The 19,528-nt window shown below is 45.5% G+C and overlaps 1 protein-coding gene across 1 annotated transcript; it reads right to left on the bottom strand.

The window, feature by feature from the left end:
* Positions 1 to 450: 450 nt before the first annotated feature.
* LOC121949346 (piezo-type mechanosensitive ion channel component 2-like) lies at positions 451 to 19,281 on the bottom strand. Its single transcript, XM_042495010.1, has 33 exons — positions 19,181 to 19,281; positions 17,593 to 17,770; positions 17,204 to 17,290; positions 16,390 to 16,546; positions 16,125 to 16,221; positions 15,851 to 16,016; positions 14,867 to 14,956; positions 14,679 to 14,767; positions 14,517 to 14,579; positions 14,319 to 14,431; positions 13,959 to 14,079; positions 13,080 to 13,145; positions 12,785 to 12,951; positions 12,073 to 12,665; positions 11,716 to 11,988; positions 11,545 to 11,646; positions 11,228 to 11,384; positions 10,961 to 11,143; positions 10,653 to 10,833; positions 9,516 to 9,615; positions 8,617 to 8,764; positions 8,122 to 8,209; positions 7,796 to 7,922; positions 7,238 to 7,396; positions 6,302 to 6,449; positions 5,745 to 5,933; positions 5,527 to 5,619; positions 5,252 to 5,418; positions 4,355 to 4,471; positions 4,149 to 4,228; positions 3,805 to 4,018; positions 3,553 to 3,694; positions 451 to 3,405 (listed from the first exon to the last, which is right to left on the bottom strand). Exons 1-33 carry the CDS (start codon positions 19,251 to 19,253, stop codon positions 3,304 to 3,306), a joined length of 4,830 nt encoding a protein of 1,609 aa, XP_042350944.1. The 5' UTR covers positions 19,254 to 19,281; the 3' UTR covers positions 451 to 3,303.
* Positions 19,282 to 19,528: the final 247 nt, after the last annotated feature.

Genomic DNA, 19,528 nt, shown 5'->3' with positions numbered 1-19,528 from the left:
AGGGGGGCAGGGCAGGCCCGGATCAGGTGGAGCTGGATGGAGTGTGCACTGACCCCACCACCATTTCTGGATGGTGGTGGAGTCCAACATTTCCATTTTCCTAACCATTATAACAGTTGTCTTTGGGTATGGACATTACTCCAAGTGGTTGTTTCCATTACTGGGGTTTAACTTTTCACGCACTTGTGCCCCTCTAATTTAAGACTGTTTCTTTAGGTTTTTTTATACCATTTTATGTCTCCTGTTGTTTGTCACTTTTCTGCCCGGTCGGGGTCTTTCTGTCTGCTGCATACCTTTGAGTCCCCATCTCAAACTGCCCAGTCGAAGGAGGAGTTTGGGGGTCATTGTGATACTTTTATACTTCTAATCCTAACCCTGATCCTTATGTTAAATGGAAAAAATGCTGACTCTCAGTCTGCTAAATAAATGTATTTTTATTTTCACATAGTCATGTTTTGGTTCCAATATTCACAAGACAGTTAACAGATACTATCAGTCAGACAATAAAGATTCATCACAACACAATCTCACCAGTATTCTTATATTTGTTTGAAATATTTGCATTTAGTTACAGTTTTCTGTCAATAGGGGGCGACATGGATTACATAATTCCAGTGTCATGTTGTCACTTTAACACTTAATGATTTCCGTTATTTTGCCAACTGGTTTGCTGAACCAGCACTGATGGACACCTCCATCACTCTGCTGTCAGCTGTTTCACAGAGGTACCTTAGCTCTGATAACAATGACCACAGGCTGAGTGAGTCGAAAACCAGCGCTAACGTGGATCTGACATGAAGCACACACAGCGCAAAAATACAGCTCACACAGAACTTACCCATAGCTAATATTATGCTAAGCTAAGCTAAGAGCTGGCGTGGAGCTAATTTAGCTAATGAAAGCTGATGCAGCACCAATATAGAGTTCACATAGTGCTAATTTAAAGATGAAGTAGAGCTAAAATACAACCGACATGAAGCTAATATAGAGCAAAGTACACTTTACTTCATGCTAACGAAGCGCTAACATTGAGCTAATGTACCATGGAGCTAATTAAGTGCTGATTTTAGCCGACACAAAATCAACACACGAAGGTTACATTTAGAGAAAAAGTGAAGCTGTTAAACTCTTTAAAAAATAATGCTGCAGAATCAGGTAATTTTCTTGTACTTTTTACTGGTTTCTTGCCTTTCTTTTTCAGATGGTCATTACCTTCTTACCGTGGATTTTTTTTGTTTGTTTGTTTGTTTGTTTGTTTGTTTGTTTTTAAATCAAGCCAAATCGTGCAGGTTTCAAAGGGTTAACCACTTTTGACAACAGTGAAGTCTTTATTTTGAGAATTTAAACTTTAACAGAAAAAGCTGTTTGGGAAAAGTCTAAACTATTGTTTGATTAAAAAATGGTTAAAAAAAAATACAACAAAAACCTAGACTAAAGCCAACACTGAGCTAATTCAAGCTAACATAAAGCTAATGTATAGAGAACAGGCAACTCCGTTGTGGTGCAATGCATTCTGGTCATACTTTAGGATACGCCCTCCAAGGGAGATGGAAAACAACAATGGACCAATCAAAGAGCAAGAGCAACATACTCAGAGATGCTGAGGAGAAAGCAACGTAATACGACTTAGAGCAGTCAGGCCAACTTACGAGCGGAGCACCGACACGTTTCAGCAGTCCAGAAATTATAAACCTTTTGAGGTACATCTTCAGTTCACAAATAGACGGCTGCAGGACCTGCAGATTTTCAGAGGAAATGACCACAACATCGTCATTCACACAAAGTTAAGTCACCTTAGAAAAAAAATCATTCAGCAGTTCCTGTTGCAGTAATTAACGTTAGCTGTAAACACGGAGGGGACGGAAATGCATCTCATTTCATGAAAAATTATAATAACAAGAAAAGATCTAATTTTGAGAGCTTGTTATGATACTGCAGTGAATTTAGTTTCAAGTTGGAAAATTGACAGGTGTTCACTCTAGACCCTGCAGCCTCTTGTTTATCATCTTTTAAAAAAAACTTAAATTATATTAACTATATCAATATAAAATATAAGAAGCACAAAAAACAATCAAAACGAGGTGTGTTTAATTTGTTCAGTGGAAAAAAAGCTAACATTGTTGCATCGAGTAAACAGTTATTTATTGGTCTGCCCAAAGTCACAAGATTCTGTAATGACCTGATTAGGATCTCATAATATTGACATATTTTCTCATCATGACAAGATCTCATCTCGTCACCAGATGGGGTTTCAGTCCGTTGTTATTGGTTGTTTTTTTAATCATTTGTTTGAAACGAGTAACAAACACAGTAAACGCCGGCAGAGCTGCAGTGGAGTGACTGCGTCACAGTGAAGCTTGTGTTGACTGAACTCACCTTTGTGAAAGTGAACACACAAACATGCGCCTGAAAATGTTGTTGAATGTTTGTCTTACTGCAGATTCTCATGATGCCATGTGACTCCTTTTTGGCAAGTCGACGACTTGAGATCAGTTGTTTGTGCTGGAAAACTAAAATAAAAAGATTGAACTCCGTCAGCGTCACATTTCTGAGAACGTTTTGGCGGTGCTTTTCAAACTCAGCCGCGTCATCTCTGTCTCCTTTGAGGCTAATTGGCAGTTGGCTACCACTGTTTTGGTGCATTACTGCCACCTGCCAGTCGCCACAAAGTCTCACAATGCTTTGCACTCTCACTGCCGCCGATATCAAGACCGTATTCTGTTTAGTTAATGCAAAGCTAATGTGTAAAAAGAAATACTGCAGCTCGTCCTTTAAACATCATAGAAAAATAAATAAAAATAAGGAAATAAAATCAAAACTCCCTATATTCAAACGCCTGTCAGTCGACATGTCATCAACAGCATCCAGTCACTCTCGAGTGGGCAGGGCTTCATGTTACTTTACCACCAATCATCATGGCTGCCTGACCCCTTGTTATCCAGGACCTTTGCATAAAAGGTGCAGTAAAGAATTCCAGGTTCTCCACGATGTGACATTTCCCTGCAGTCATCAGTGATCAATACTGATCTATACTTCATAATTACACACATTTCAACACCAGGTTAGCTCCACCTCCTGCGGCACCATGCATCATTTCCTGTTTCTCAGAGCCTTCAAAATCAGAGTCAGTAAATGTTCCCGTTTCACTGAAGGTTCCTTCGTTCTCGAATGCAACATTTGGAGAACATTCTCCGGAGGTTTTCTGTATAACATCTGGAGAACGTTTGAGGAACCACATGCTCTGTCAGTGATGATGATCACAATAACGAATGTCCATGATCAAAAGTGTATTGATCGATGAGGTCAACGTCGTGTCCACTTGATCAGAGTCTCCGGTGATCGATACAGGAAGATGAGTTTGGCATAAAGCTCCTCCTCCAACTCCAGCTCACCTGTCTCTCTCACCTGAAACAGCAAACAGCCAATCAGATCACAGCACAGCCACCAATCAGATCACAGCACAGCCACCAATCAGATCACAGCACAGCAACCAATCAGATCACAACACAGCCATCGATCAGCTGGCTGGATGTATTGATGAAGTTCGGGTACCAGGAAGATGTCTGTGCAGAGTTTAAGGATGCGGTCGACACTCGGCAGCTCCTCGAACATGATGGAGTGACTAATCCCACTGAAGAACTCACGGACAAACTTCCCGATCACCAGAACCACAGACGCGTACAGGCCCATGATGCTGCGGGGCAGGGAAGGAGGGGGTGGTCAGTGCGGTACATTAGGATGAATGTAGTATTAACATGTGTTAAAGCAGTAGTAGTACTACAGTTACTGCAGTACTTCATGTACCCATATCCAGCCAGGAAGCCCAGACTTGGAGGACTGACTTTATCACTGAACACAAACAGCTGAAGCCCCGCCTCCCTCCTGTCACTCAGTGAAGCCCCGCCAACAATTGGCACCAGGCTGGCAGTTGGTTGGTCAACAATCCACCAGTCCTGGATATCTCGGCTCTGATTGGTCAACCGCTCCAGGGCCAGCAGGATGTCCTTGTAGCGGTTATCTGATTGGAGCAGAAAGATAAGTATTGCATGTCACCACAGAGTACTGCAGTACTTTGGGGTACCATCTGGTGTGCCGGTGTTTTGTCTCAGTAGAATCAGTCTTTTCAAGGATGAGAAGTGAAATCATACCTGTGTAAAGCTGCTCGATGGGTTTGGCATTGGAGTCGCTGGGCGCTCGAATAAAACATGGAAACACCTCCTGTATCACCCTGAAAACACACAAACGCACACAAAACACAATCAAGACAACAACTGCACACAACCCCGCCCACTACGCTTAACCAAAGCGGACACATTACCCCGTCCTCTACATATAGCCCCGCCCCTGAACTCACACGGGAATTGTCCTGGTCCCGTTCAGCAGCTGGATCAGCTCCAGGCGAGTCTGATCGTCCAGGTAGGTCACATGTTTACCTGAGGCAAGCTCCGCCTTCGCCCCCAGACTCAAGTTTCTGTTTGAAAACAAACAAACAAATTCCTGATGTTTGAAACAGCAAACAGCAAACTAATCTATCTTTTTGTTTGTTACTGCCGCTCGGGGCTGGGGGCAGCATGTGCCGGCTGGTAGACAGGGACAGGGACTCGCTGATCGGGCAGGTGTGAGGACACTCACGAGTCCTCAGCTGAGCACCCCGGAGCTGGAGCTCTCCCCAGGGAACAAGAGGTTTGCCTGATGATGATGCTGATTGATTGACAGTAACAGTAAGTATTTTACTGTAGTACCAATGATGTTAAAGCTGATTAGGTGACAGTAACAGTACATACTGTACTGTAGTATTAATGTTGCTGTTGATGACAATGATAGGGTGGCATATTGTACTTGCTCACTGTATTGCAGTATTGGCCTTAATGGTTCCGGTCCTGATGCTGCATCACTGTGACTGTTTCGACCTGATGATGTTCACCACACTTTAAATGTTTGAGGTTATCAGGAGCTGGTTTGTCCTTTTTAAGGCTGACCGGTTCATTTCAGGCTCTCAGGAGTTCTGCTGGACTCTGATGAACCTGCAGCTGAGGAGCTCTAAGGTGCAGCTCACCCTGAGAACACATTCATGTCATCTGCTGTATGTTTCTGTGTCATGTTGTTTGTGCTTTATGTATTTTTATTATATTTTTAACCCTTTGCTGCCACACAAACTGCCCTCTGGAACAAATAATAAAATGAGATGAATTAAACTGAAGTGAACATAGATGGATGATTATTGATTATTAATCAGCAGAGCGAAGCTCACCTCTGAATGGTCCAAGACACAGTCAGGGGGAAGTGGTCCAGGCTGAGCACCTGGCTCAGGTACTGCCTGCTGGGAGGACTAATGGTCCACAGGGAATTACTGCTGCCCTGCAGCTCTGCCACTGTCACGTCCTCATGACCATACGCCTCGAGAAACTGCAAGGCACTCTGGGAAATACAGGCCACACAGTAACTGGACTGAAAGTACAACATGTGCAGTCAGAGCAGCAGACAGAGCAGCAGTCAGAGCAGCAGACAGAGCAGCAGGAGACTCACCGGTGTGTAGCTGTAGCTGCTGGTCAGGAAGCTGAAGTCGTCCTCCGTCAGATCTCTCAGCTGATTCTGCTGTGCGCTCATCGTGAAGATCGGCTGTCAAACACAACAGTGAGTCAGTCTGACATCCACCAAAACCAGAACCTGCACCCAGACCTTCACCAAAACCAGAACCTGCACCCAGACCTTCACACAGCTGGGCGGGGCTCAGGTGAGTTTACCTGGAAGCCACCCAGCGTGATGGTCAGAGAGACGTCAAGCGGCCGGTTGACGACTCCGGCGACGGACTTAATAAGCGACATGAAGAGCAGTGGAAACCAGACGATACAGATCAGCAGCAGCACGATCAGACCACCCATCCCATACTTCACCACACGCTTCTTCTTCTGACCGCGAGGCTGTGGGTACCTCTGAGTACAAATACACACAGATAAATACAAATACACAGATACATAACAAATACATAAAGATACACAATAAATTCACATAAATACACAACAAATACTCAACAAATACACTAACATAAACACAACTTCTGACAGCGAGGCTGCAGGTACCTCTGAGTACAAATACACAACAAATATACATTAAAACACAAACACTTCTTCTAACTGCAAGAATGCCCGTAGCTTTAAGTACAAATACACACAAAATAGACAACAAATACACATTAATACAAAAACAGGTCTTCTGACTGCGAGGCTGTGGGTACCTCTGAGTACAAATGAACACAAATAAACACAGAGACACACAGGGACACACAGGGACAGAGACAGACCTTTTCTGACTCTCTCCAGCACTTTAAGACAAAGCAGTGGGCGTAGACATCCTCCACACAGATCCAGGAGGACAGAGACAGAGTGGTGTCTGTCCACACCCAGTCCATCACCGCTCTCAGCTCTGTCAGGAAGGGGACCAGACGAAAACTACAGGAGGACAGGTGGACAGACAGATAGAGACAGGGACAGGTAGAAACAGGGACAGGTGGAAAGGTAGAGACAGGGACAGGTGGAGACAGATGGGGTCATGGTGTTAATGTGGATAAACCTGACGTTATAGAAACAGTCTCGTGGTTGTGACCAACTCGTTGTCACTTGAAGTCGTCTTGTGGTGCCACTCTGTTGATGCCACTCAGTTGGTGCAAAAAATCGCAAAAAATTGTCTGGAGCAGCTGGACGGAGTCAGATGACAATGCGATTGGACTGAACTGGTGGCATTGTTATTGTACGCTGGCGTACGGCCTGATGACATCGGGTTTGTCATCATGGCATCACGTGACACCGTGGACAAACGGTACTGTCATGTGTGCACGAATGCTGGAGGACGGCGTCAGGTGATGATGCTGTCGATAATAACGTAAATTTGGAGTGTGACTGGGCTCTGGGTGTGAGAGGGACTGTGCCGACTGTCCTGCAGCAGTCTGCAATTTTTCCTACTCCTCACCATGATGACGGTCCGTGCTTCGAACACAGGGTCCGTGCTGCTTTCTGCATGCTGTGACATCTAACGGTGTCCCAGAGCATGAACAGCTGACACAGAAGTTTGCTGACAGAGTAGCACCACGTGACGAGTTCAGAGTGACAAGATGTTGCTGAGTCAGACTCCACCGTCTCTGCTACGCTAACAGCTGGACCTGAGGGGGATGGCCCCTGGGACAGGAAGTGACTTCCCCTGGGACAGGAAGTGACTTCCCCTGGAACAGGAAGTGACTCACCCCTGGAACAGGAAGAGGTTGAGGTAGTTGTAGCTCTTGGTCAGGAAGTTTCCCAGAACTCGAGTTGGGTAACCAGATCGAATCTGATAGGCTGACAGACTGAAGTACATGCACTTCACAAAGTACCAGAGCTGAGCCACCAGGTTCTGATTGAAACGCCTAGAGACAGACAAGTGGACAGACAGAAGGACAGGGGGACTGTTAAAGTTTTCTTTGGGGAGTTTTTCTGTCTCTGCCGTGAGGGTCAAAGTGCAGAGGAGACAGAGGACAGAGGATGACAGAGGGATGTCCACTGTAAAGTACTCTGAGGGACACTGTGAACTGCAAATAGCTTTAGAAATAAAACTCTGCTGACTGAAACAGAGCTGAAAGTGAAACTGAACTTCAACATCCAGAGTTTATTCAGCAGGTGAGCCGGAGATTAAGATGTTTTTTGGGTTGAGATTCAGGTATGTTTTGGGTGAGTTTCAGGTGAGTCTCAGGTGAGTTTTAGATGGGTTTCCGGTGAGTATCCGATAAATTTTCAGGTCAGTTTCAGGTAAATTTCGGGTGAGTTACCTCTCCGTCACTGTCGGCAAGATGAAGAACATCCAGAAGTGAATCCCAAACACCAAAATCACCTGGAAGACCAACTTCCCCAAAACTGTCTTCCTCAGATACAGAGCCCTGTCTATCACCATGGTTCCTGCAGACAGACAGGAGGACAGGAGGACAGTAAGACATCCGAACACACACACACAGAAGAGTTGACAGTGTGACATCAGAAAAAACAGACAGACAGGGGGACAGACAGAGAGACAGGGGGACAGTTAGACTTCCAATCACACAGACAGGTGGACAGTGAGATAGGTGGACAGATTAGGTGGACAGCCAGATGGACATACCAAACTGGATCAGAACCATCACCAGGAAAGCTTCAGGAACTTGGTCCTCTGAGAGGGAGGAAGTGATGTCAGCAGCTGCAGAGTGTTTCTGAGTCCACAAATGAAACAGATTTTAATGAAATTACACAATTATTCTGAAATTAATAGATTGTATGGACATTTTAAAAAGACTTAAGTAGAATTAAACTAATATTAATAGATGTAATACATTTAACAATATTTACAAGAATTTAACAGAATTTAATTGATTTATAGGAATTCAACAAAATTTATAGAATTTAAGAGTATTAAAACAATGTAATAGATTTAACAGAATCAAATAGAATTTAACAGAATTAAACCAAATTTAAAATATTCAATAGCATTAAACAAAATTAATGGAATTAAACTGTATTAAACAAAATTTAATTAATGTAATAGAATTTAAGAAAAGGAATAGAACTGAACAGAATTAAGGTGATTCGAGTTGCTGAGGTAAATTAAATAAAATTTTACTCCGAAGGCCCAGAAGCCGAAGACGATAATAATGAAGTCGACAGTGTCAGCGAGGAACATGAGGACATAAACGTCAGTGACGGCACTGTACTCTGGTTGGACAAGAGCTCTGAAGAAGTGATGGACGGGATGGTAGAGAGACAGACACCTGGAAGAGACAAAGGACAAACAGAGCGTCTTTTTCACCACTTTATATTACCTTTATAAATATACATTATCTACAAAAATGATGAACAGAAGTGAATATTTACATGTAACTTAGGGATGGTTTTCTATTTATGGGGTTGAGGTGCAGAAAGGGGGAGGACTTTTTATTTTGGCTTTAGGGGAGGGATGTGCACCATTAAATAGTTAGATGGTTTTATTTTACAGCCAATGCTTCTCAAAAAAATGTGTTTTCTTTAAAAATGTTGGCAAGTTTTTCTTTGGTTTTTTTTGTGATTTTAAAGAAAATAACTTTGAGTTTTGTTTTTATTTTTAATATGGAGAGATTTTTACAGAAAACATGGTTTCAGACCCGCCCGGCCCGCAGGGTTTGGACAGAGTGTCTTTTTCCTTTAAAGCACTAATGACTAAAACCTGAAAACAGAAAACTTCAGGCTATATTTAGTTTTCCAAAACTTTTCCAGGCTGAGAATTTGGTATTTACAAATTTCCATGACTTTCCAAGCTTTTCATGAGCGTTTCAACTTTGACTGAATTCACTGATGAAAACAATGAAAACAAACAGCTAAACATACAGAAAGTAAAATAATCACAAGTTCTAATTAATAGGTTCCCAGTAAGCACTTCTGGTTATCGTTTGAGATCCTTCATATCGATTCTGTCCATCGTCACGTCTGTCGGTAGACAAACTGCCTTCAGAGTTAGCTTCACAGTTAGCTTCAGAGTTAGCATACCTGCTGACCAAGTACTTCTTGGCTCTGATGAAGAGTTCTCGGAGTTTCTCCAGCAGCAGGTCGAACCTGCCGAGTGGCTGAGCTCCGGAGCTCACACTGCCTGAAAAACACACCAATAACTTTATTTATAGAGAATCTTTTAAAACAGAGTTCACAAAGTGTTTTGACAAGCAAAAAAAAAAAGCAGTACCGGTAAACTCAGGAGAGAATCTAACAAATCCAAACAGTCTTATTGAAGACGAGAGGAAAAAATCCAGCATGGAGTTCAGAGACCAAAAATACACAACACAGGACCCAACATGTTAGTAAAAATTAATGGAAATAAAAAGAGCAGAAACAACTAAATCAGTTCATCTTTGTCATTCTAACACAGAGTACACAGCGCCATGCAGCAGCTGGAAACTACTGTTTGAGAGCAACAACGAAAAATTGGTTTCCAGTAAAAAGTGTAAAGTCAGCTGATATCAAACAAATCAAGAAACACAGTTTTGGGCGCTGATTGTCTGTATGTTTTGTTCATGTTTCACAGAGTTGAACCTGAGCCACGCTGTGCTGCCATCACACCAATCATTCTAAATCCACGCAGCGTCAGCAGACCAGCTCACAAACCAGCAGAGAACTGATCCAGACTTCCTTCGAGTTTTCTACTTGTCAGTCGGGTTCAGGAGGTCCTCAGAGTTTTTCTTCTACCATCTGATGATCTTCTTAGTCCAGATCAACAGTCTGGACTGATCCTCCTCCTGAGCCCTCTGGTGGTCGCTCTGATCCTCTTTGGTAGAGGCTTTGGTTCAGTCTTCCTGATCCTTGTCTGCTGCTGCTGCTGGACTCACCTGAGAGAAGTCGTCCTTTAGATGACTGATGACCTTTTGTCCAGGACTCTGCAATGACTCGGATCTTTCAACAGCTTCTCTCTTTGCATCATGACAGCTTTTACGGCTCATTCAACAAATGTATTTGGATCAGAGGTTCTCACAGAGCAGGGCTCAGTCCTGGGGACACCGCTATTTCTCATGTGAATGATTTATGAATCGGGTCGACTGTTTTGGAACAGAATCGCTGCCTTTAGACCCCTGAGAGGGTTCGGTCAGTCGCAGATTGTGGAAGATTCACCTGTAACTCTGAGGTGTTAGACTCTACCTGCAGGAGAGCAGTGCTGGGTGGAGCTGGACCGCGTATGTCTCCTGCCTCGCCGCCGCAGCGTGCTGCTGGGGTCGCTTGGATCAACGGAGGTCGCAGTGCGACTATGGTCACCCTGGTTGTCTTGGTGATGGAGAGTGTCAGTCTCCAAGGCAACGTTCTGGTCCCACAGTCCATGGCACTGCAGAAAAGGTGAAGGAAGACAGAGTAATTAACAGCACCAAGTACCTCAGTGTCCCTTGGTGGTACTATAACTTGAAGTTTTTACCTTGAGTACTGGTCAGTGGTACTATAACTTGAAGTTTTACCTTGAGTATGGCTCGGTGGTAGAACAAAGCGAGTAGCTGCAGCAGGTCATACAGTACGTAGCCTTCCTTCTTCTCCACCCCCAGGATGTTGGGGGGGTGAAAGGGTTTGGAGCGGTCCACCTCCAGTTTCTGGTTGAAAGGAAAGAAACCAAACTGGAAGAAATACTTGATGACGATGGTGACCTGAGGACACAGACAGGCAGAGTGTAAGACATGGACCTGTGGACAGGTGAGTCATTAGAATGAACTATCAGCAGCAGAGTGAACCTCTGTATAGATGATGGCTGTCATCCAGAAGGTCTTGCTGGGTCGAGGAACGGAGAGCGTCGCCCACAAAAACACCAGAACAGGAAGGACCAATGTCAGACAGCTGGCAGACACCATGTGGTTCAACACGATGACGAGGTAACACACCGTCTCCGACCTGCCGGATGGATCGACAAAGCATATTAGAGACCGCAGACGACTCTGTACAGTTACCTGTGGTGCAGTTACCTGTGGTACAGTTACCTGTGTGTAGTTAAATGAGTGCAGTTACCTGTGATGCAGTTACCTGTGTATAGTTACCTGTGTGCAGGGCTCACCTGGCTGCAAGGATGTTGTAGATGGCGTAGCACAGCTGGAGCAGCTGGTGCTGCTCGCTGAAGAACCGGTCTGATGCCTCCAGCTCCTCGTCGTAGAAAGTTCTGAAACAGGGAGCAAGAATCAGCAGCAAGTCTGGGCAGGAGGATCTTGGGGACTGACCTGGGACTCACCTGTTCCTCAGCAGCTCACTGGCTGTCAGCTCCTGAGTGCAGGACACCGGTGGACAGGAATTGGAGGCGGAGTCGCACAGGAAGTCACTCGTCTCCCCCAGAGTCTGGGCCAGCTGCTGCCTCCTGAATCCCTCTTCCTCCTGCTGCAGGTCCAGGCCCAGAGCCAGGCTGTAGGAGGGGGGGAGGAGCAGGGAGCAGGGGGAGGTGGGGAAGGAGGTGCTGGTGTGAGTTGGCTGAGTGTCAGCAGGAAGCTGCTGGTTTGTTTCCTCGGCACTGTTCAAACACACAGAGAGATGAACATGAAGCCACTGACCAGAGACAAAAGGAGAACTTAAGTAGTCCTGAAGGAGGACGGACCTGCTCCTCCTGCTCCTGCTGTCCTCCTCTGAGGATGATGATGTCTGGACTCTCTCCATCCTGGACAGTTTGGGTCTCTGTCTTTGGCTGGTTTTAGTCACCAGGCATTCTGGGTCACCGTCTGCTGTCCCCGTCACTGGTTTCACTCCTGAAGACTCAGCTGGTTCAACCAGATGGTCTCCTCCTGGTTCTGGTCCTCTGTGCTGTGGATCTCCTTCTGAAACAGGTCCTTGTCCTGGTATATGAGGATAATCTTCTTCTGATTCTGGTCCTGGCTCTGGTTCTATTTCATCAGAGCTTTGTCCACCTGGTTCTGGTTCTGCTTCTGTGTTTGGAGGATCTCCTGGAACTGGTCGTATTTTACCTGGATAATCTCCTCCTGGTTCAGGCTCTGGTTTCCTGTCTGGTCTCTGACCTCCTGTTTCATTTTCTTCAATGTCTGGACTTGCTGCCTCTTCTTCTTCCCTCCCAATCTCTGCTGAGGTCTGCCCCTCAGCCTTGTGGGTACTGTAGTTCAGGCCGGACTCTCTGGAGGTTTTCAACATCTGTTCTTGGTAGTAAACATGGATTGCCTCCCTGGTGGGAACGTTACCCTAAACAAAAAAATAAACAAACAAACAAAAACAATTCAACTCCACTGATGACTCATCCATCTAAGTTGTAGTTCTTACGCCTCTTCCTGCTGCGGCGGTCTTTGGTCCTAGACGTGTACCTGCTTGGCCTGCTGTGTTAGCATGCAGCGCTCAATGCGGAGGACGGTGGAGATGTCGATGTGTTCCTGACACAGACCACCGAGCCAGGTGGTCAGAGAATCCAACAGTGCCGACAGAAGAACCCAGCAGAACCGCAATGTGTTGGAGAACCGATGCAGAACCGTCTCTGAAACCAAAACAACACCCGAGTTACAGTTCTAGATCCAGATGAACTTCCCAGCCAGCAGGGAACATTCCCACAAACACACAGACCTCCTCACACACTGAACAGTCCTCAATGGTTTGACCTCCTACCTGGTCCCTCCTCTCTGTCCTCGTCTTCTCTATCGTCCTCCGTCTCCTCTGTCACCTCCATGACTCCTGCCAAAGGACAGCAGTCACAGTTAGATGTTACAGCGATATGCAGATGACACTCAGCTTTACATTTAGGACCTGTGGATGACAGCAGCACTTTGGACTCAGTGTCTCAAGGACTCCCTGTTTCCAGGGCATCCTGTCTAAAATGTTTTTTGGACCGAGAAAATTGACATCATCAGCATCTGGACTTGCACAGATGTGGGCTGGATGGCACCTATCTGTTTGTTGTCTGCTGCTTTTATCATTTACATAAACACACCCTATAACTTGACCCTGATTTACAAAAAGTGAATAAAATTCCATAAAAAATGACACAAAAACAACAGAGAGACACACTGCACTATGATCAGAGGACATTCAGAGGACATTCAGACATTCAGAGGAAGGCAGACAAGAGTTCAGGTGGAATGGATTTTTACAGATTTCACCTTTTAAAGATTTTTTTTGTGGAGAAATCTGAGCAGCAGAGGGATCCGTCTACACTTTGAAAATAGTCACTGAACAGATTTTAGGTCCTGCAGCACTTTTCAGCTCCACTGAGTCCAGATTTAACACTCACACATCTTTTCTGCCCTGCTGCTCCAACAGCAATCTGAGACTTCTGCTCCAAAAGCTCCCAAACAGACAGAGACCTCCAGCCAACAGCTTCCTCTGGACACCGCTTTGCAGCCTGCTTCCACACGCCTCCTCTTCTGTCCTCACCTCCTCCCCCTCTGTCCTCACCTCCTCCTTCTCTGTCCTCACCTCCTCCTCCTTCTCTGTCCTCACCTCCTCCTCCTTCTCTGTCCTCACCTCCTCCTCCCCCTCTGTCCTCACCTCCTCTCTTCTCTTCCTTCCTGCTCCTTCGCTCAGATGAGTTCTTCTTCCACAGTTTCTTCTGGTTGCTTCGAGCTCTCATCGCTGTTCTGGAGTCTGTGATCCAGGCGTGATACACAAACTGAGAGACAGAGACATGGACAGCCAGATGGACAAAAAGAGCAGAGAGAGAGACGGACAGATAGTGAGACAGAGAGATAGACGGACAGAGAGAGTCAGACAGAGACAGAGAGAGACAGAGAGTCAGACAGAGAGAGACAGAGAGACAGACAGAGAGTGGACAGACAGTGGAAAGCATCAGTTGAGTAGTTTAATTCTTTCCTGTCCTAAATTTTGGGGAGGTGTGGTTGGGAATCTCACCTGGAAGGCTGATTTCTCAGGTAGCTGTTCCTCTTTCGTCTCCTCATCCTCCTTCGTCTCGTCCTCCTCCTCGCTGTCCGTCTCAAACAGGTAGTAGTCTCCACTCCTCACCACTGTGGACGGATGGAGGGACAGACAGGTCGTTACAGAGACACTCTGACGGCTGACGCTGATGATGTCAGAGGTCATGTGACTCACTGGAGGAGTGGTTTACCCAGGGCTGCCACCACTTCTTCTGCGGCTGCTTTCTGTTGTCCTGGCCTGTACACAGCCACGTCGTTACCACGGCAACGCATATAGCCACACAGGGCTATTCATACAGTATTTATATATGTACATATGTGTGTGTGTGTTTCAGACCGTCAGTATGGAAGTTGTCTTGGGTCAAACTCAACATCTTCTCTTTTCCTCGGCGGAACTTCTGCTGTCGGGATTTGATCCTCTCCATCCTGAACAGACAGGACAAACACAGACGGATGCCATCCTCAAAAATTATTTTCAAAGTCCATCGCCTGCTTTAATGTGCCTGTGTGTCCAAAGGTTCCTACTGTCTTTTCAGCAGGTTCATGGACGTCTTCTCCACTTCCAGTCTCGCTCGGACAGCCTTCACTGTGGACGCCTCAAAGAGCTCTGCCCCCCTGCAGCACGCGCACACACACACACACACACACACACACAAACACACACATTATCAACATGTACAAGGTAGATTTATTTGTCATGTTTTGGACATAGTTTAAAATAATGAAATTAAAATTAGTCCTTAAATCCTGCTGCATCTTGTGGGAACTAGTGATGCTCTGTAGATGGTACCAGTGATGCACTTCATCAGGATGGGGGTAAGAGCCGCAGGACGGTAGTCATTAAGACTGGACACAGCAGACTTTTTAGGTACAGGAACGATGATGGCTATCTTGAGGCAGGAGGGAACAGTCTCTTGTGAGAGTGAGGTGTTAAACATGTCAGTTATAACATTAACAAGCTGATCAGCACAAGTTCTTAATATGCATCCAGGAATATTATCTGGACCGGCAGCTTTGTTTATATTCATTCTCAGCAGGAGTTTTCTCACATCTGCTGTGAGGAGCTCCAAGAGAGCGTAAAATGTGTTCAGCTCATCCGGCAGCGTGGCCTCAATATGATGGGGCGCTCCTGCTTCTGCAGCCTGTGACATTTTGAATCGCCTGCCACATATCTTTAGTGCTGTTGCTGTTGAGGTCTCTCTCCAGTCTCTGCTGGTGTCTCTTCTTGGCCTCCTTAATGCCATCTCTCAATCGTGCTCTGGCGATGATGTGTGTGTCCCTGTTCCTTACTGAAAGGCAGCTTGTTTTGCTCTGAAAAGAGCCCTCAGCTCCCCATTCATCCAGGCTTTCTGTCATTGTAATCAGCACGTCATCAACGCTGATATCTGACATCACTGAAGATGCAGATTCTTCAGACTGATGCTGTTTTCTGAGTGTCAAAAAAACAGTCCTGAACAGCTGCTGAGTCTGTCCACACTTTAACATGTGACTGTGAGTGTATGTGTGTACCTTGAGGCCAGTAGTTGTGTGTTTTGGAGGTCCAGGACCACATACAGGAAGTAGTGACTCCTGAAGACTCGCCGCTGCAGCAACAGGAAACAGAAACACACGCCATCCCAGATGATTCCCGCCTCGTCGCTCGGCAACTCGCATTGTTTACTGCTCTGCTGCTCCGCTGCAGGAGGGTACACGTCAACACAGAGACAGAGGGACAGAGAGGCAGGTCAGAGACAAAGAGATAGACAGAGGGCCAGACAGATTGACAGACAGGTGTCGTCCTCACGTTTGGTGTATCCTTTGATGGTGCAGGCCAGACTGAAGAGCTGAATCAGCCAACAGTGATTCAACACCAGAGACTTAATGAAGCCGCAGGCCAGGACCTGAGACATGGGGACACACAGGGGACACACAGAGGACACACAGAGGACACACGGGACGGGTCAGCTGAGACACCACTACTTTCACTGGTGTAACTGGCATGACTGATTTAACCCTTTAGACCATATGACTTTCCTGAGCGTTTGTGTGACAGCGTCTGCGCGTCGTACCGACAGGATGTTCTTCATGGTGATGACGAAAATGTTGTATCCAATCAGACAGTCCCAGTAAAGCAGGATGGATCGGACTGGTTTCAGCAGCAGGTCTCCGCCCACCAACAGGAAGTAGAAACACGCTACTAGGTAGCCCATACAGAAGATACTGATCCTAGAACAGGATGTAGAAACACGCCGCCTGACTACAGACATAAATACAATTTGTTACTTTCCCAGGTTTTCCATGACGCCTGGAAACAGCTCATTGCATCAGTTCAGAAATGGAAACATGGAGATTTTTTATTATTTTTATTTAGAGAAAATGCACTTCCTGTTTCCTGTTGTCTGTTTACAAATATGACCAACATGGCGGCCCCACTTACCATCTTTACTTTATATTTTGGATTTCATTAAGTATTTCACTCAAGTTTTATTTCTTTATTTATTTTTTCATTTTGGAGTCCTCAGAAATTTAATTTGTGTGTTTTTTGTTAGGGTTTAATCTCCCATTTTCCAGATTAATCTAAATTCAATTTAGAATTTGAGTTTTAATCCCGAATTTCTGTGTTTGACAGGACAACAACCAGTTAGCTGCTTCATTTCCTATAAATGTCTTTTTTTCATTTCCAGATCGTCTGATTGATTTAAAACATGAGCAAAACAGTTTTTATTCAGATGTTGTGACTGGAGTCTTCAGGTTTTACCAGCGAGACACTGTGACATCTCTGTGGCAAACATGAGCAGAACAGTTTTTATTCAGATGTTGTGACTGGAGTCTTCAGGTTTTACCAGCGAGACACTGTGACATCTCTGTGGCACCACCCCTCACCTGGTCGTCCCGGTGATGAAGATGACGGTGAGGACGAACCAGAACATGTAGCTGAAGACCATCACTTTCATCATGTCCAGGTAGGACCTGCACACAGAGGACAGACAGGTGGACAGAGACAAAGACCAGAGAGACAGAGACAGAGACAGAGAGACAGAAAGACAGACAGGTAAATGGACTATACTTGTATAGCGCTTTTCTAGTCTTATTGACCACTCAAAGCGCTTTAACACTACATGTCACATTCACCCATTCACACACACATTCACACACTGGTGGCCGAGGCTACCGTACAAGATGCCACCTGCAACCGCTGACCTTCTAATTAGAGGACGACCCGCTCTACCTCTGAGCCACAGCCGTTCAGGTGAACAGAGGACAGAGCTAACCTGCACAACATGAAGTCAGGGCCTGTGTTGAGACGGAGTTGTCTGACTGGGTCGGAGACCTGTCCATCGTCCTCATCCAGCTCATGGTTGTCTCCTGCGAGGATCTGGACGGAGGGCTGGAGCTCGTCCTCAAAGACCTGCAGCTGCAGCGAGGCCCCGAGGAGGAGCATGAAGTCATCTGAAAGGTCAGGAGACACTGCATGAGGACAGGACATCACCTGATGGACGATATGTGGACTCTGCTCTGACAGCTCGGTCAATGGACATGTTGGTGAGACATTTTCTGTCCTTTGAGAGGAACTGTCCTGCAGCTGAAACAAGGACACAATCGTCCAGAGTGAACACACAGCAGACAGAAACCTGAGACACCAGCTGGCAGAGACCAGTCCTGAGAAAATTAAATTCCCTCAGCGTGTTTTGAGATATCTCATTCAAAGGAACGGGCTGGACATACGGATGTGGTGACATATTGATGGACAATCCGAAAACAAAAGCCTCCGGAGGCATAAAACCTTGAGGCGCATCAGAAAGAAGACATCAGCTGCTAAACGATGTCTCAGTGAAAGGACACATGGCCAGAGGACCAGAGGAACAGCTGCTCCAGAGTGATGGAAGATTGCGGTTTAATTTTCACCACAGTGTCAAAAAAAAAGACAATCTGAACTCTTCAGGTTTGGACAGAAACCTGCAGCGCAGCGGGGGGGATCATGAGTCCCACCAGAGTCTCCTTGCTGACAGTAGTGACACCAACCAGTCACACCTCAGAAAGACGGGACATCATTTGGAGGCGGTCTCATCCCGAGCTGTGCCAATTCTGCATTGAAAACTTTGTTTCTGAAGACTAATCTCGAGACAGGGCCAAGTGAAGCAGGACGAGCCTCACTTGGACAGAAACAAATCTCTGAGGAGCACTCAGAAATAAAATGAGGACGGAGGACTCTAAAGACAGAGTGCTGATCATCAATAAAAGCTTAGCAGTAAACTTGTGGTTCATCGGACGCATCGCAGATACTTTTCTGACAAAAAAAGACGTTGACGCTGCATCAGCATCAAGACACCAAATGGTTCAGTGAGAGAGAGACGATACAAAGCGGTGTCTCCAGGGGGACAGACCAGACCTGCAGACCTCATCCTTTGTCCTACCTTAACCCTTAGGGACTGTTTGTTATTAACATGTCTGAGGAAACGTCACACATGTAGATGTAATCGAATAAATTCTTATGGGACCGTGCACTAGTGTGCAGACATTATTTGTTCTTTCACAGGTGTTTGTTTTTAACCCTAAGGGACCATCTGTCATTTGAATTCTGAAAATTAATGAATATTTGATATTTACGATTCGGACTGATGTTGGTTAAAAAATAAATTCAATAAAAGTAGGAAATCATATTAAAGTATAATACTTTCTAAAGCTTGCTTTTGTGCACAGAGTGATGTGAATGTGTGCAATAAAGCGGGCTGTAAAAGGTTAATCATCCTAACTGTCTGGGTTATGTTTGTATGTTTGAAGATTTCTGATTTTGAATGAGCAGCTGTAAAAGCTCAAAGTGTTGATGAAGCTGAACAATGAAGAGGAGGACGATCTCACAGAGGAGGAAGAGCGGGTTTGGTGGTGTCAGGTGATCAGGGAGGAAGAGCCACTTCACCACATTGGAGTCCATGTTGGCAGACGGCGGTCTCCATGGATAATCTGAGAACACAACCGGAACTTCATCAAATTTTAATTCACAACGAGCGTGTTTCACCGAAGATTTAACACGAAATGTTGTGATTCACGACGTCTTCAACTTCACAGATGTGATGGAAAAGTAAAAATTTTCCCTGTTAAGAAAAACTTTGTATAGGTGAATGTGTGCAGGTGGGTGTGCACAGGTGAATGTGTGCAGGTGCAGGTGAGTGTGTGCAGGTGAGTGTGTACAGGTGAGTGTGTGCAGGT

Source organism: Plectropomus leopardus, chromosome 10, assembly GCF_008729295.1.
Source record: "Plectropomus leopardus isolate mb chromosome 10, YSFRI_Pleo_2.0, whole genome shotgun sequence".
NCBI lineage: Eukaryota > Metazoa > Chordata > Actinopteri > Perciformes > Serranidae > Plectropomus > Plectropomus leopardus.
This window is presented reverse-complemented; position numbering and strand designations above follow the sequence as displayed.